The 18,413-nt window shown below is 41.1% G+C and overlaps 1 protein-coding gene across 4 annotated transcripts in view; it reads right to left on the bottom strand.

Moving 5' to 3' along the window:
* The window catches only part of LOC106571839 (OTU domain-containing protein 5-A), a 94,656-nt gene extending 84,033 nt beyond the window's left edge, over positions 1–10,623 (bottom strand). For 2 of the 4 annotated variants that reach the window (XM_014145307.2, XM_014145310.2), the window contains exons 1-2: positions 9,825–10,623; positions 3,612–3,705 (exon numbers count right to left, since the gene is read on the bottom strand). In XM_014145307.2, the coding sequence (XP_014000782.1) occupies positions 3,612–3,705; positions 9,825–10,373 (643 nt within the window). In that variant the 5' untranslated portion in view covers positions 10,374–10,623. The remainder of the gene's footprint in view (positions 1–3,611; positions 3,706–9,824) is intronic. The other 2 variants (XM_014145309.2, XM_014145311.2) reach the window with 2 other exon arrangements.
* Between the last annotated feature and the right edge of the window lie 7,790 nt (positions 10,624–18,413).

Genomic DNA, 18,413 nt, shown 5'->3' with positions numbered 1-18,413 from the left:
TCGGGTGGCCGATAGATGCATCCAATTACCACTTTTTTACCACCCAAAAAAAATTGCAGGAGGGAATTTCTATGAAAAGAGATTCAACATCAATTTTATCAGATGTACATTACATGACCAAAAGTATGTGGACACCTGCTCGTCTAACATCTCATTCCAAAATCATGGGCAATAATATGGAGTTGGTCCCCCCTTTGCTGCTATAACATCCTCCACTCCTCTGGGAAGGCTTCCAACTAGATGTTCCATTCAGCCACAAGAACATTAGTGAGGTCTGGAATTGATGTTGGGCGATTAAGTCTGGCTCGCATTCAGCGTTCCAATTCATCCCAAAGGTGTTTGATGGGGTTGAGGTCAGGGCTCAGTGCAGGCCAGTCTAGTTCTTCCACACCAATCTCGACCAACCATTTCTGTATGGACCTCACTTTGTGCAAGGGGGCATTGTCATGATGAAACTGTTGCCATAAAGTTGGAAGCGCAGAATCGTCTAGAATGCCATTGTACGCTGTAGCGTTAAGATTTCCATTCACTGGAACTAAGGGGCCTAGAACGAACCATGAAACAGACACCATCATTCCTCCACCAAACATTACAGTTGGCACTATGCATTGGGGCAGGCAGCGTTCTCCTGGCAGCCACCAAACCCATTCGTCCGTCGGACTGCAAGATGGTGAAGCGTGATTCATCACTCCAGAAAACGCATTTCCACTGCATGGTGATCTTAGGCTTGTGTGCGGCTACAAGGCCATGGAAACCCATTTCATGAAGCTCCCGACGAACAGTTCTTGTGCTGACGTTGCTTTCAGAGGCAGTTTGGAACTCGGTAGTGAGTGTTGCAAACAAGGACAGACAATTTTTCCACACTACACGCTTCAGCACTCGGCGGTCCCGTTCTGTGAGCTTGTGTGGCCTACCACCTCGCGGCTGAGCCGTGGTACTCCTAGCAGTTCAACTTCACAATAACAGCACTTACAGTTGACCGAGGCAGCTCTAACAGGCCAGACAGTTAACGAACCGACTTGTTGGAAAGGTGGCATCCCATGACGGTGCCACGTTAAGTCACTGAGCTCTTCAGTAAGGCCATTCTACTGCCAATGTTTGTCTATGGAGATTGCATGTCTGTGTGCTCTATTTTGATTACCTGTCAGCAATGGGTGTGGCTGAAATAGCAGAATCCACTCATTTGAAGGGGTGTCCACATACTTTTGTATATATAGTGTAAGTGCAAGGTCCTCTTTTACAAAGAACTGAAAACGTTTATGAACAAATATGGACACGCTTCCACTCACTCTTGATATTCTACTGTGGTGAACAGCATTATAAGGAGACATGTCATAAAGCATGGTTGTCTCTTCAGTCAACCATGTTTCTGAAAGGGAAACAATGGAAAATTCATGATTGAAAGAAGGCAGATAATGAACAAGGTGGTCATGATTTTTTAGGAAGACTGCGAAGGTTCAAATGAAAGGTAGAAAATAAGCTTGTCTTGGAATTAGATGAACTGCTACAGGTTGTTAAATTGCTAACCATTATAGTAATCACAAGTGATAGACAAATCTCACTTGAAATGTAAAATAATTTGAATCTGGATCAAATTAATGATTAACAGCAGCTGTCTAGGCCACTTACTTTTTTTCAATCTTTACTTGAGTAAAGCCAGTGTGGCTATTATGCATGTAGATGACTCAACACTATACACGTCAGCTACTACAGCGAGAGAAATCACAGAAACACTTAAAAAAAAGCTGCAGTTAGTTTCAGAATGGGTGGCAAGGAATAAATTATTCCTAAATATTTCAAAAACATAGAGCAGAGATCAGCTGATCATCCTCTAGTGGGAAAATAACAGCCCAAAATGCACAATTCAAGAGGAGAATAATTATTCTGTCAAGGAATTCTTTCAATATTTTTTTAAACAGAGACAAAACGCATGTGACACAATGCGAAAATTGCAGGAAATGAAGAAATTGATTCAAATTGTGGAAGTGAACGCTGGAATTAAACAACGAACTATGTTAATTAGCAAAAGCTGTGTGCATTAAGAAAATAGGCGCTTGTCTCAAATAGAAGCCTGTGTCTAATAAGAGCCTGTTGTGTTTTATGGTATATAAATATGTATATAAATATGTAAATTGTTGTTTATTGATGCATTTGTATTTATTATGGATCCCCATTAGCTGCTGCCAAGGCAGAAGATACTCTTCCTGGGGTCCAGCAAAATTAAGGCTTTTTATACAATTTTCAAAACATTACAATATATTGACAGATTTGCCCTCAGGCAACTCCCCCACTACCACATATCTACACTGCTAAATTCATGTGTATGTGTGTGTATAATGCGTATGTTATTGTGTGTGTGCGCATCTGTGTGGGCGCTGCATCACAGTCCCCGCTGATCCATCATTTGTTTTTTTAAATATAATTTTACTGCTTGCATCAGTTACTTGATGTGGAATAGAGTTCCATGTAGTCATGGCTCTGTGTAGTACTGTGCGCCTCCCATAGTCTGTTCTGGACTTGGGGACTGTGAAGAGACCTCGTGGGGTATATGCAGGACTCATCTGCAAAAGAGACCATGGTCTCAGCATGAATCCATGCTTGATTAACAATTATATTAAAATGGTTTCCTCCATCAGGTAACAAAACATTTAGTCAAATGTTTTCCCATTGAGTGAGAAGTAGCCACGTATTTTATGAGCACATGGCTGAAAGGGAAGTGGTAGGGTCATTTCAGGCCTGCTCTTCTTTAACTCCATTCTTGTTGGACTATCCCAATTGTTTGGGAATGGACTGATTTCACAATGGAAGTACTGGGACTGTGAAGGGAAATGTTCCTTGTGGGAATTCATACATCTAGGTCAATATGAATGTGGTTTCCATCCGCGCCTAAAACCAAGCTATGAGACCATGATATGAGGAGCCATTCACAGCCTGTTCTCACACCTGCAGATTAGCCATGACCGGCCCCTCTCAATCAACAGAACACATTTTTCACAATGCCTAAAACAAATGCACCAAAACCTTTAAAATGTAAGCCAAAATAAAGTTGTTTGGGCCAGGAAAATTAACAGATTGATAAATCATTGTTTCTATACAAGTTAGAAGAAATTTACGCAAGGATGAATTCCAAGAAAAAAAATGTATATGTATATTGTCATAACTTGTTTTTTGTTGTATAAATATTATCCACTTACTTCACTCATGATTTAAATATTAAACACACAGTTCAAAATGTATAAGAATTTCCATGTGCTTTTTGACTGTGTTTAAAGTAATTCCACAATAGAATTCACTATGAATTGCCATGGTAAAGTAGCGTCATCTAGTGTTATAAACTGAAATGACTAAACACTACCTTGACACGTTCAATGTCTGGAAGACAAAATGTACACTAATGACACTAATGTGAAGAATTTGTACATCATATTCGCGCTTCTCCATTGAATCCATTATTGAGAACTACCATCAAAATTATTTCAGCATTTCACTGGAGCATTTCAAAGCAAGGTGATCTGCACATCTTTGCTGCAGGTTTTGTGTTGATGGACTGAATGAGTTTATAGACAAGGCCTGGGTCTATTGGAGATCAAATGAGAAGAATGTTTACTTACCAACAGCTCTGAAGAGACATGCTCCATCCTCTTTCATTTTTTTTATGACGAATCCTTTCTTTTCCCCAAGCGCTTTCTCAAACCAGTGCTCCTGCTAAGAGAAACAGAAAACCTGTCATTTAATGCAGTGGGTTATACAGGCAGGCCTAGCCTATAGGAGGTAACATTACATTACTGTCTCAAGTGAGCCACCACCTTCCAAGAGCTGAATTAGGCTACTTCAATTTTGTTAGTTTTAGCTACACATTTGTTTACAAAGTCTCCAATGAAAGTTTCCGTGCCCATTAAAGCGCTCCCGAGTGGCGCAGCGTTCTAAGGCACTGAATCTCAGCGCAAGAGGCATCACTACAGTCCATGGTTCGAATCCAGGCTGTATCACATCCGGCTGAGATTGGGAGTCCCATAGGGCGGCACACCATTGGCCCAGCGTCGTCTGGGTTTGGCCGGGGTAGGCCGTCATTGTAAATAAGAATGTTCATAACTGACTTGCCTAGTTAAATAAAGGTTAAATCAAATTAAAATATATTTTTTTATTAAAATAAAAAGCGGACCTGAGTGCCAGCAAAGTGTGAGCTTGTAGCGAACATCCTCCAAGCCATCTACACCCTCTAGAGAAGTAACACACTAAAACAGGGATCATCAGCTAGATTCAGCCGGGGGCTGATTTGTTCTTGAACAGATGGTCTGGGGGCCAGAACATATTTACAAATAATTATTTCACTGCAAATTGACCGCAAGAAACCCAAACAGATATACTGCTGTATTTGACTAAAACATAAATGTCAAACCTTGCATACATTTGCATAGGATCACATACAATGTATTCAGAAAGTATTCAGACACCTTGACTTTTTCCACATTTTGTTACATTACAGCTTATTCTAAAATGGATTATATAAAAAATTGTCCACGTCAATCTACACACAATGACAAAGCGAAGAATAATAAATTGCTGCCAAAGGTGCTTCAACAAAGTACTGGGTCAAGGGTCTGAATACTTATGTACAGTTGAAGTCGGAAGTTTACATTCACTTAGGTTGGAATCATTAAAACAAATTTTTCAACAACTCCACAAAATTCTTGTTAACAAACTATAGTTTTGGCAAGTCGGTTAGGACAACTAATTTTTCCAACAATTGTTTACAGACAGATTATTTGACTTACAATTCACTGTATCACAATTCCAGTGGGTCAGAAGTTTACATACACTAAGTTGACTGTGCCATTAAACAGCTTGGAAAATTACAGAAAATGATGTCATGGTTTTAGAAGCTTCTGATAGGCTAATTGATATCATTTGAGTCAATTGGAGGTGTACCTGTGGATGTATTTCAAGGCATACCTTCAAACTCAGTGCCTCTTTGCTTGACATCATAAGGAAAATCAAAAGAAATCAGCGAAGACCTCAGAAAAAAAATTGTAGACCTCCACAGGTCTGGTTCATCCTTGGGAGCAATTTCCAAATGCCTGAAGGTACCACGTTCATCTGTACAAACAATAGTATGTAAGTATAAACACCATGGGAGCATGCAGCCATCATACCGCTCAGGAAGGAGATGCGTTCTGTCTCCTAGAAATTACCGTACTTTGGTGCGAAAAGTGCAAATCAATCCCAGAACAACAGCAAAGGACCTTGCGAAGATGCTGAAGGAAACGGGTACAAAGGTATCTGTATCCACATTAAAACAAGTTCTATATCGACATAACCTGAAAGGCCGCTCAGCAAGGAAGAAGCCACTGCTCAAAAACCGCCATAAAAAAAGCCTGACTACGGTTTGCAACTGCACATGGGTACAAAGATCGTACTTTTGGAGAAATGTCCTCTGGTCTGATGAAACAAAAATAGAACTGTTTGGCCATAATGACCATCATTATGTATGGAGGAAAAAGGGGGAGGCTTGCAAGCTGAGAACACCATCTAACCTTGAAGCACGGGGGTGGCAGCATCATGTTGTGGGGGTGCTTTGCTGCAGGAGGGACTGGTGCACTTCACAGAATAGATGACATCATGTGAAAGGAAAATTATGTGCATAGATTGAAGCAACATCTCAAGACATCAGTCAGGAAGTTAAAGCTTGGTCGCAAATGGGTCTTCCAAATGAACAATGACCCAAAGCATACTTCCAAAGTTGTGGAAAAATGGCTTAACAATGAGTACGAATGAGTATGACTCCAACACCATCATTAAGTTTTCTAACGACACAGTGGTAGGTATGATTACCGACAACGATGACACAGCCTATAAGGAGCAGTCAGAGACCAGGCAGTATGGTGCCAGGACAACAACCTCTCCCACAATGTGAGCAAGACAAAGGAGCTGATCGTGGACTACAGGAAAAGGAGGGCCGAACAGGCCCCAATTAACATTGACAGGGCTGCAGTGGAGCCATCCAGAAGGCAAGGTCAGTACAGGTGCATCAAAGCTTGGACCAAGAGACTGAAAAACAGCTTCTATGTCAAGGCCACCAGACTGTTAAAGAGCCATCACTAGCACCTTAGAGGCTACTGCCCTATATACAGTTGAAGTCAGAAGTTTACATACACCTTAACCAGATACATTTAAAAACTCAGTTTTTCACTATTCCTGACCTTTAATCCTAGTAAAAATTCCCTGTCTTAACATAGGGCTACATATCATTTCAGCAGTATAAATGCCATTTGGACCATGGTTCACTGACTTTTGGGTTTGGAAACCGACTTCCTATGATCGTACATGGCAAACGGACAAACATCCTGATTTGGCACATTCAATACTTTCATACATGTATAATTGACAAAAAAAGAATTGGACATTTCATTTGCACATTTCTAATGGCATTTGGCAAAAAAATATGTCACTTTTGACTTCCTATGAAATCATATTCCAAATGCACAAAACATATGCCTTATGCACAAGCAAATATGTCACTTGACTCCCTATGAAATCATATTCCAAATGCACAAAACATATGCCTTATGCACAAGCAAAAACAACCCCAAAAATTATGTCAATAAAATATGTCAGAAGTATGTCCATACAGCTCTTATACATGTGTAATTGACATAAAAAAAATTCAATTAAAAAAATTATCGGGGAAAAAAAATAAATAAATCGAAAAACGGTCCAGAAACCACTTTTTTAAGGGGGTGATAAGTTTAAAAAAATATATATATTTTATCAAAATCTGACCCTTGGGTGTTGACTTGGGTATCATTTGCTGTATGAAAATCCACAGTGGAGCGTGCTCGCCATCTAAAGGAATTTTGGGGTGTTACAATTGGCAATCCCCATCGGAAAATTGCCATATGATTTGCACGGAGATGGATCGCTTTCGGTGGTATTTACAATTGTGTGTATGATTCGTGCTATGCCAATATGTTCCCATGTTATTTTGTCCAAATCAGGGGGGTTTTCCCTTACTAAATGTATGCCTCCAGATTATATACTTACCCCAGTGAAATAATAGCCCAGGGTCTCAAAGACGCACTGGCATCGTGGAAGCTGAGCTAAGACAGACAGGTGTGCATGACAACTAACAGCGGGAGCAACATGATAAAAGCATTGGGCTTGAACAAGTGCTTTGGACACAGGCTTCACTGTGCCATCGGTAAGTGTGGATAATGAAAATTATGCTTTATACATACATACATACATACATACATACATACATACATACATACATACATACATACATACATACATACATACATACATACATACATACATACATACATACATACATACATACATACATACATACATACATACATACATACATACATACATACATACATACATACATACATTTTTTTATGGTCTGAAAGACACACGGATTGACAGTGCCATTGAGGTATGCAAAAAGGTTGTCCGCAGCTTCTCTTCCAGCTGGAAGAAGAGGCGAGATACAGTTTTGGTACACTCTACCCACGCACCAGCTCATCACAGAGTCCCCTCACCAGGTGGGGTTCAGAACAGAAGATGATTGAACGAGTACCTGGAGCAGGAAAGTGGCATAGCCCGGGTCCTGGGCTCAGAGAAGAAAAGCAGGCACCTGGTGCCCAGCTAACAGGATAGCGTCATGTTGGAGTCAGTGAACAAAGCCATAAGCCTACTACAAGAATTCACTGACACACTGTCTGGTGAGGACAACGTTAGTATCTCTTACCTCAAGCCTCCGGTCAAAGGAGGGTGAGAACGATCTCACAAAACAAATCAAGAGCACCACACTGGAGTATCTAAATGTGAAGTACAATCCACCCTGTCACACAGTTGACCTCCCGGATATGTCGTCTTTGATGGATCCCCGGTTCAGGACAACATGCAAGGCAGACAAGGTTGAGGGCATCAAACGAAGAAGTCTCTGCTAGCTGAGAAAAGCACACATCAGCCTGGCACAGCTTTGCATGTGCACCAAGAAGAAGCTGAACCTGTGGCTAAGAGCAAGAAAACACTTGCTAGCTTTTTAAAAACGACAGTGCCGTATGCCTCCCAGTCAGAGGAGAACTCCATCAAAACTGAGCTGTCAAGCTACTTGATGTCCCCTGACACAGACCCAGACCCACTTGAGTGGTGGAAGCTTCATGGGGCCAACTTCCCAAGAGAGAACAATTTTGCTAAGTACCTACGCATTCCTACTAGTGTGCCCTTCAGAGAGGGTCTTCAAAGGTGGGAATATTGTAACATGCCACAGGGCACGCCTAAAGCCAGAGTCAGTAGACAGGCATGTATTCCTTTTCAGAAACGAGCAAAGGAACTTTGATTTGTTTGACAGCAATTTAGTATTTGTTTTGTTATTTTGCACATTGCTTTTATACAAGGCATTTCTTTATGTACAATGATGACAGCCTGGCAAGTGATGTTGTTCATTTGTTCGTTTTGCACATATAGGCCTTGTTGATGCAAAAAGACAAGTGGCATTGTTTATTTCCTCATTTTAATAAAGAAATTACTTATTTGAATTATGTCTTGGTCTTTTTTTGTTTGTTTAGAGAAAAACAAGAAATTGAGATACAGTATTATCGTGAATCGTCGAAACTTCTGAAAATAATTGTTGGTATTACTTTTAGGCCATATCACATAGCCCATACTATTTTTGTTTGTTTGATATTAATAGGCTATACTATACTCTTCCCATCTTTAACATATATCCTACTCATCTGGATGGCCTCTTCAACCCCTCTGACCAATTAGTCTGAAAAATGTAAATACACACACTGTAGTGTAAGTATGTGAGGGAGGGGTAAAAGGTGGTACAGATCTCAAGGTAATGTGTGAGCCCATGATCATTATGCTCAGAGTTTAAACTGATCATAGTCTACATTTTTACCATCAAATGCCCCCTCTCTGTCTCGGTCTCCCTCTCTCTCATATTACAGATGCTCATTCTACTTTGTTTGATATTCATACCATGTTTAATGGATATCTTGCTTGTCTGGACAGCCTCTTCTGGCCAATTAGTCTGTATAATGTAAGTACACACAATCACAGTTTATTGTACAATTTGATTTGATTTGTGAGAAAAGTACAGATGCTCATTCTGTTAGTTTTTTTGCAGATATGCACCTACTGTAATGTCATCTGCCTATATGGAATATTTTAATGGAATATTTTAATGTCATCTGCCTATATGGAATATTTTAAAAGACACAACCAATAATCTATGTTTGAAAGCCATTTATTTGTTTACATATTTATGAACACTTGCAATCTCACATTTTCTAGAGTAGTTCAGGAAGGTTAGCCGCTGCCACCCACACCCACACACACACACAGTGACATTCTTATCACTTCGTTGATCTGAGTCCACCTGTGTCATTTTGGTGCCATTAAAAATAAATAAAAGGCTTTTCTCATTTACCTGTGCATTATCTCCAGCGACCTTTTGACCCGGAATATGGACACAATTTTTTTTTATGTTAGTCATTTTAGCAGACACTCTTACTCAGAACATCTTACAGGAGCTCAAGAGAACATTGACAGATTTTCAGTCGGCTCGGGAATTCAAACCAGCAACCTTTTGGCAACGCTTTTTAACCACTAGGCTTCCTGCCATAATAACTCAGCAATGGTAAAGCCTACATAAATGAAACAACGCTTCTGGGAGTCTTGTTTTATTCAGTATGTTCTGGTCTAAAAGAAATGTAATTAGATGTTCTGGCATGCTGAGCATACTTATTAGAGATTAGTCTTTCACTCTAGGATTCTAAAAGAGGCTACATTTTACACTGGTTTACCTGCTCTACTGTCGCTAGATCCTCAGACCGCAGTCTCGAAGCATTCTCGTACTCGTCTTCACTGTTGTACCCCGCACCTTCCTCCGAATCAGTACTGGGACCTCCGCCGCCACCTCCAACTACGCCAGGTATTCCACCACCAGCCACACCAGAGCAGGTTGCTTGTCTTCGCCTTTTACTCAGACCAGGCCCCGAACAGCAACTTCCAATTCCTCCACCACAGCAAATGCTGCATGACAGTTCCCCGCGTGTTCCAGCAACGCATGTTATTCCTCCATTCCCATCCACAGGTCCAACAGGAGAGCCTGAACCCATGGGAGGAGAAGAGGCCTGCTGCGGCCGAGAGCTAGCCTCGTTCCGTCTATCTTCCCTTGTCGAAGGTGGAGCGGATTGATACGACCATGGCGGCGGAGAAGCCCTTGGTCTTGCACCTGTACGAACACCGTGAGGATGTTGATGCGTGTCAGAGGCACTTCTTCTGTCAGTTTCGTCCGGGTGGTCCGAAACACCGACACTCGAGTTCGGCTTCTTCTTTGGAAGAATCGTCATGGTTGTCTGTTAGGGAGGGGGTTAAAGGGGTGACGATTCTTCCTTTCCAGAATGTAGTCTACGCCTACTTTGCCGTTTGGGACGTCCGTTTTTGTGCAATATTCAACCTTAAACAAGTAGGTGACAGAATATATCGATTTAATCTGTTATTGGCTTTGTTTTCTGGGGATAGGTGAACAAAAACATACCTGCTCCCTCTTGCCGTCCTCCAAGCTCTCCAGTCACCACAAAAAATCAACACAGACCTGACGACACAGGAACGTCACTTCCCTAGTGCAACAGCTTTTTTTTACGTTGGACGTTTTCAGTGCCAATGGTCTTTCTGCCTAGCAACCATAAAATGTCCCTTTGATGAGAACAAATAATTAGCTTTTTGTAAAATATAAACGTTAGTTTAATTTAATTTGTTTTCTTCATTTATCCAGGTGTAATTGATTAATTGTTTTTTGTTTTGCAAGATAAACAGTAAATGTTTTCCTTTATGATTATTGGACGGACATAATTGTTATTTGATTTTCATTCATTAAGCATGCTTTAATTTACTTGAATGATTGACTAAAATAGTAGGTCTAGCTAATAAAAAAACCTTTTTGCAAAGATGTTCCGATATGCTCCAAGACCCAATGCACAAACCTTACTGTATCTAAATCAAATCAAATGAAACGGTATTTGTCACATGCGCCGAATACAACAGGTGTTGACCTTACCGTGAAATGTTTACTTGCAAGGCCTAAACCAACAATGCTGTTCAAGAAATAGAGTTAAGAAAATATTTACTATATAAACTAAAGTATAAAAATGGCATCAAAAAGTAACACACGAGAATCACATAACAATAACGAGGCTATATACAGGAGGTACCGGTACTGAGTCAATGTGCGGGGGTACAGGTAAGTTGAGGTAATTTGTAAAGTCTTCTTGATCATGTTAACGAATGTGCATAGGCTATATTTACTCTGTTAGTCTTGAAGAATGGATGAGCTGGGTCATCACATCTCATATCAACTGAAGTTCCTTCTGGAAAAATAAAGTAAATATATTCTCTAGGCCTACCTCACGCATAATGTTATGCAATTTTTATTCCCATTCTTTATGCTATTCATTCTGGAAATATAATTTAGAACATTGACAAAGGACCTGTAGTTCTTGAAATAATCAAATGGTTATTATGCTGCCCTTGCCTTACCTTCACAATTTATTAATATTTTCAATCTGAAAAAAGTTTAAATATAGTGTTTATTGAGGTAGAGTTACCTGCTATTTTATCATATCCACAATTACAATGGATTTCTTGATCTTATCTCATCTCCACAGGTAGCCTATACACATCATTCTTGTGTTGCAGACTTATAAAATGTGCATTTTGAGAGCTTGAGACAAAAAGGTTCTATCTGCAAAATGATTATTCTGAGATAATTGGCTTTAAAGTTCCAAACCCTCATTGATTTGAATGGTGTCAGCCATTTTTATATTGTATTATTTTGAACTTAACAACATGAATATGGGTATTTAGAATACTACTGTATATACAGTACCAGTCAGAAGTTTGGACACACCTACTAATTCAAGGGTTTTTCTTTATTTCTACTATTTTCTGCATGTAGAATAATAGGGAAGACATCAAAACTATAAAATAGTACATATGGAATCATGTATTAAGCAAAAAAAGTGCTAACAAATCAAAATATATTTTAGATTTTAGATTCTTCAAAGTAGCCACCATTTGCCTTGATGACAACTTTGTAAACTCTTGGTATTCTCTCAACCAGCTTCACCTGGAATGCTTTTCCAACCATCTTGAAGGAGTTCCCACATATGCTGAGTACTTGTTGGCTGCTTTTCCTTTACTCTGTGGTCCAACTCATCCCAAACTATCTCAATTGTGTTGAGGTCGGGTGATTGGGATTGGCGCAGAGGTCTAAGGCACTGCATCTCAGTGCTTGAGGCGTCACTACAAACACCCGGGTTCGAATCCAGGCTGTATCACAACCGGCCGTGATTGAGTCCCATAGGGCGGGGCACAATTGGCCCAGCATCGTCCGGGTTTGGCAGTGTAGGTCGTCATTGTAAATAAGAATTTGTTCTTAACTGACTTGCCAAGTTAAATAAAGGTTAAATAAAAATTCCCACATGAAGGAGGTGTGATGGTGTGTGGGTGCTTTGCTCGTGACACTGTCTGTGATTTATTTAGAATTCAAGGCACACTTAACCAGCATGGCTACCACAGCATTCTGCAGCGATACGCCATTCCATCTGGTTTGCACTTAGTGGGCCAATCATTTGTTTTTCAACAGGACAATGACCCAATACACCTCCAGGCTGTGTAAGGGCTATTTGACCAAGAAGGAGAATGGAGTGCTGCATCAGATGACCTGGCCTCCACAATCACCCAACCTCAACCCAATTGAGATGGTTTTGGGATGAGTTGGACCACAGAGTGAAGGAAAAGCAGCCAACAAGTGGTTAGCATATGTGGGAACTACTTCAAGACTGTTGGAAAAGGATTCCAGGTGAATATGGTTGAGAGAATGCCAAGAGTGTGCAAAGCTGTCATCAAGGTAAAGGGTGGCTACTTTCAAGAATCTCAAATCTAAATGCCTCTCCCATTTTGATGTGTTTTACACTTTTTTGGTAACTACATGATTCTACATGTGTTGTTTCATAGTTGTCATGTCTTCACTAGTATTCTACGATGTAGAAAATAGTAAAAATAAAGAAAAACCCTTGAATGAGTAAGTGTGTCCAAACTTTTGACTGGTACTGTATCTACAGTACAAAATCCATGTGTACATGTGTGTATGTTACCGTGTGTGTATTAATTTGTCTGTGCCTATGTTTGTGTCGATTCACAGTCCCTGCTTTTCCATAAGGTGTATATTGATCTGTTTTTTAAATACAATTTTACTTCTTGCATCAGTTACTCGAGGTCCATGTAGTCATGGCTCTATGTAGGACTGTGTGCCTCCCATAGTCTGTTCTAGACTTTGGGACTGTGAAGAAACCTTTTGTGGCATGTCTTGTGGGGTATGCATGGGTGTCCGAGCTGTGCGGCAGTAGTTCAAACAGACAGCTCGGTGCATTTAACATGTCAATACCTCTCATAAATATAAGCAGTGATGAAGTCAATCTTTCCTCCACTTTGAGCCAGTAGAGTGACATGCATATTATTAATATTAGCTCTTTGTGTACATCCAAGGGCCAGCCGTGCTGCCCTGTTCTGAGCCAATTGCAATTTTCCTAAGTCCCTTTTTGTGGCACCTGACCACACGACTGAACAGTAGTCAAGGTGTGACAAAACTAGGGCCTGTAGGACCTGCTTTATTGATATTGCTGTTAAGAAGGTAGAGCAGAGATTTATTATGGACAGAGTTCTCCCCATCTTAGCTACTGGTGTATCATATGTTTTGACCATGACAATTTGCAATCCAGGGTTACTCCAAGCAGTTTAGTCACCTCAATTTGCTCAATTTCCACATTATTTATTACAAGATTTAATTGAGGTTTAGGGTTTAGTGAATGATTTGTTCCAAATACAATGCTTTTAGTTTCTAGAAATATTTAGGACTAACTTATTCCTTGCCACCCACTCTGAAACTAACTGCAGCTTGTTAAGTGTGTAGTAGCTGAAGTGTATAGTGTTGAGTCAGACATAGACACACTGGCTTTACTCAAAGCATGTCGTTAGTAAAGATTGAAAAAAGGTTAAAAAAAAGATTCTACCTGGATTATGTTGGAGAGGCTTCCATTAAAGAACACCCTCTGTGTTATGTTAGACAGGTAACTCTTTATCCACAATATAGCAGGGAGTGGAAAGCCATAACATATACGCTTTTCCAGCAACAGACTAAGATCAATAATGTCCAAAGCCGCACTGAAGTCTAACTAAACAGCCCCCACAATCTTTTTAGCGACACAAGATCGCAGCAGCACAACATGGTAGCAGCACGAAACATGGTCATTTGTTTACTATTCTTAGGTAGCAAAATGACTTTTGCTTCCATTAACTTTATTAGAGACTCTGTCTCAGCTTCATTGTAAATAAGAATGTGTTCTTAACTGACTTGCCTAGTTAAATAAAGGTTAAATCAAATAAATAAATCTAGGGTTACATCCAGCAGTTTAGTCTCCTCAACTTGCTCAATAGCCACATTATTCAATAATCCATCTAAAAGAGGTTTAGTGTTGAGTGAGTGGTTTGTCCCAAAAATGAGGCTTTTAGTTTTGAGATATTTAGCACCAGCCTGTTGCTAGTTACCCATTCTAAAACTGACTGGAGCTCTATGGTAAGTGTCTCAGATATTTATTTTACTGATGCAGCCGACGTGTATACTGCCGAGTCATCAGCATACATAGACACACAGGCTTTATTCAAGGTCAGTGGAAGTTCATTTGTAAAAACAGAAAACAATAATGGCCCTAGACAGCGGCCCTGCGGTACATCACACAACTGAATTTGCATGAGAAAGGCTTCCATTTACAAAAACTCTCTGTGTTCTATTAGATAGGTAACTCTCAATCCATAACAAGGCAGAGGATGCAAATCCATAACACCTAAGTTTTTTCAGCAATAGTTTATGATCAATGACATCAAAAGCTGCATTGAAGTGTAACAAAACAGATTGACCTTCCCTATAAGCATGCTGAAAGTGTTGTAAATTTGTTTTCTGTAAAATAGCTTTGTATTTGGTCAAACACATTTTTTTCCAAAGGTTTGCTAAGCACTTTTAACAGGCTGATTGGTCGGCTATTGTCACGACTTCCGCCGAAGTCGGGTCCTCTCCTTATTCGGGCGGCGCTCGGCGGTCGGCGTCGCCGGTCTTCTAGCCATCATTGATCCACTTTTAATTTTCCATGTGTTTTGTCTTGTTTTTCCTCACACCTGGTTTCAATTCTCTCAATCATTTGTTGTGTATTTAACCCTCTGTTCCCCCCATGTCTTTGTGTGAGATTGTTTTTTTGTAAGTGCGCGACGGGTTTTTGTACTCATGTCTTGTTATTTTTATGCAGTTGGTTTTGCTATTAAACTGCTCCGGCTATTACCTCCTGCGTCTGACTTCCCTGCCACCGGTTACGCACCCCTTACAGCTATTTGAACCATTAATTGGTGCTCTGCTATTCTTCGGTAGCGAATGACCTTTGCCTGCCTCCATGTCTGAGGACACACACCCTCTTCTAGGCTTAAATTGAAGATGTGGCAAACAAGAGTCACAATGTATTCCGCTACCAACTTCAGCAATTTTACCATCCAGGTTGTGGGTACCAGGTGGTTTGTCCTTATTTTAGTTTAGTTACGTGATTCCTCAATTTACTGTATGTTTGCCAGTCTGCTGTGTTGTCAGACTTATTTTCTATTCCCTTTGCCTAATCCCTCTCAGCCATGGAGTTTTTAAATTCATCATCTATCCATGGTGATTAGGCAGTTCTAACAGTCAGTTTATTGATGGGCACATGTCTATCAGTAACTGGAAGAAGCAGTTTCCTAAATGCTTCAAGTGCAGAGCACATACCCTACTCAATAAACTGGATGCAGTCTATCACAGTGCCATCCGTTTTGTCACCAAAGTCCCATATACTACCCACCACTGCGACCTGTACGCTCTCGTTGGCTGGCCCTCACTTCATATACTCGTCGCCAAACCCACTGGCTCCAGGTCATCTACAAGACCCTGCTAGGTAAAGTCCCTCCTTATCTCCGCTCACTGGTCACCATAGCAGCACCCACCTGTAGCATGCGCTCCAGCAGGTATATCTCTCTGGTCACACCCAAAGCCAATTCCTCCTTTGGCCGTCTCTCCTTCCAGTTCTCTGCTGCCAATGACTGGAACGAACTACAAAAATCTCTGAAACTGAAACACTTATCTCCCTCACTAGCTCTAAGCACCAGCTGTCAGAGCAGCTCACAGATCACTGCACCTGATCATAGCCCATCTATATTTTAGTCCAAACAACTACCTCTTCCCCTAGTGTATTTATTTATTTATTTATTTTGCTCCTTTGCACCCCATTATTTCTATTTCTACTTTGCACTTTATTCAACTACAAATCTACCATTCCAGTGTTTTACTTGCTATATTGTATTTACTTTGCCACCATGGCCTTTTTTGCCTTTACCTCCCTTATCTCACCTCATTTGCTCACATTGTATATAGACTTATTTTTCTACAGAATTATTGACTGTATGTTTGTTTTACTCCATGTGTAACTCTGTGTTGTTGTATGTGTCGAACTGCTTTGCTTTATCTTGGCCAGGTCGCAATTATAAATGAGAACTTGTTCTCAACTCGCTTACCTGGTTAAATAAAAGTGAAATGAAGGTGAAATAAATAAATAAATAAATACATAAATAAACATCTTTGACATAGGAATCATTGAAAAACTTCTTGTATGATCATTTATATACAATTTTAGGTCAAGTCTTTGGAACTTAGTTTTTTCTAGATATGGCTATTATACACTGCTCAAAAAAATAAAGGGAACACTTAAACAACACAATGTAACTCCAAGTCAATCACACTTCTGTGAAATCAAACTGTCCACTTAGGAAGCAACACTGATTGACAATAAATTTCACATGCTGTTGTGCAAATGGAATAGAAAACAGGTGGAAATTATTAAAGGCAATTAGCAAGACACCCCCAATAAAGGAGTGGTTCTGCAGGTGGGGACCACAGACCACTTCTCAGTTCCTATGCTTCCTGGCTGATGTTTTGGTCACTTTTGAATGCTGGCGGTGCTTTCACTCTAGTGGTAGCATGAGACGGAGTCTACAACCCACACAAGTGGCTCAGGTAGTGCAGCTCATCCAGGATGGCACATCAATGCGAGCTGTGGCAAGAAGGTTTGCTGTGTCTGTCAGCGAAGTGTCCAGAGCATGGAGGCGCTACCAGGAGACAGGCCAGTACATCAGGAGACATGGAGGAGGCTGTAGGAGGGCAACAACCCAGCAGCAGGACCGCTACCTCCGCCTTTGTGCAAGGAGGAGCAGGAGAAGCACTGCCAGAGCCCTGCAAAATGACCTCCAGCAGGCCACAAATGTGCATGTGTCTGCTCAAACGGTCAGAAACAGACTCCATGAGGGTGGTATGAGGGCCCGACGTCCACAGGTGGGGGTTGTGCTTACAGCCCAACACCGTGCAGGACGTTTGGCATTTTCCAGAGTACACCAAGATTGGCAAATTCGCCACTGGCGTCCTGTGCACATCACAGATGAAAGCAGGTTCACACTGAGCACGTGACAGACGTGACAGAGTCTGGAGACGCCGTGGAGAATGTTCTGCTGCCTGCAACATCCTCCAGCATGACCGGTTTGGCGGTGGGTCAGTCATGGTGTGGGGTGGCATTTCTTTGGGGGGCCGCACAGCCCTCCATGTGCTCGCCAGAGGTAGCCTGACTGCCATTAGGTACCGAGATGAGATCCTCAGACCCCTTGTGAGACCATATGCTGGTGCAGTTGGCCCTGGGTTCCTCCTAATGCAAGACAATGCTAGACCTCATGTGGCTGGAGTGTGTCAGCAGTTCCTGCAAGAGGAAGGCATTGATGCTATGGACTGGCCCGCCCGTTCCCCAGACCTGAATCCAATTGAGCACATCTGGGACATCATGTCTCGCTCCATCCACCAACGCCACGTTGCACCACAGACTGTCCAGGAGTTGGCGGAAGCTTTAGTCCAGGTCTGGGAGGAGATCCCTCAGGAGACCATCCGCCACCTCATCAGGAGCATGCCCAGGCGTTGTAGGGAGGTCATACAGGCACGTGGAGGCCACACACACTACTGAGCCTCATTTTGACTTGTTTTAAGGACATTACATCAAAGTTGGATCAGCCTGTAGTGTGGTTTTCCACTTTATTTTTGAGTGTGACTCCAAATCCAGACCTCCATGGGTTGATAAATTGGATTTCCATTGATTATTTTTGTGTGCTTTTGTTGTCAGCACATTCAACTATGTAAAGAAAAAAGTATTTAATAAGATTATTTCTTTCATTCAGATCTAGGATGTGTTGTTTAAGTGTTCCCTTTATTTTTTTGAGCAGTATATTAT

The sequence above is a fragment of the Salmo salar genome, chromosome ssa15 (assembly GCF_905237065.1).
Source record: "Salmo salar chromosome ssa15, Ssal_v3.1, whole genome shotgun sequence".
In the NCBI taxonomy this organism is placed as follows: Eukaryota; Metazoa; Chordata; class Actinopteri; order Salmoniformes; family Salmonidae; genus Salmo; species Salmo salar.
Note: the sequence above shows the minus strand (reverse complement) of the source record. Positions and strands in the feature narration are given on the sequence as shown.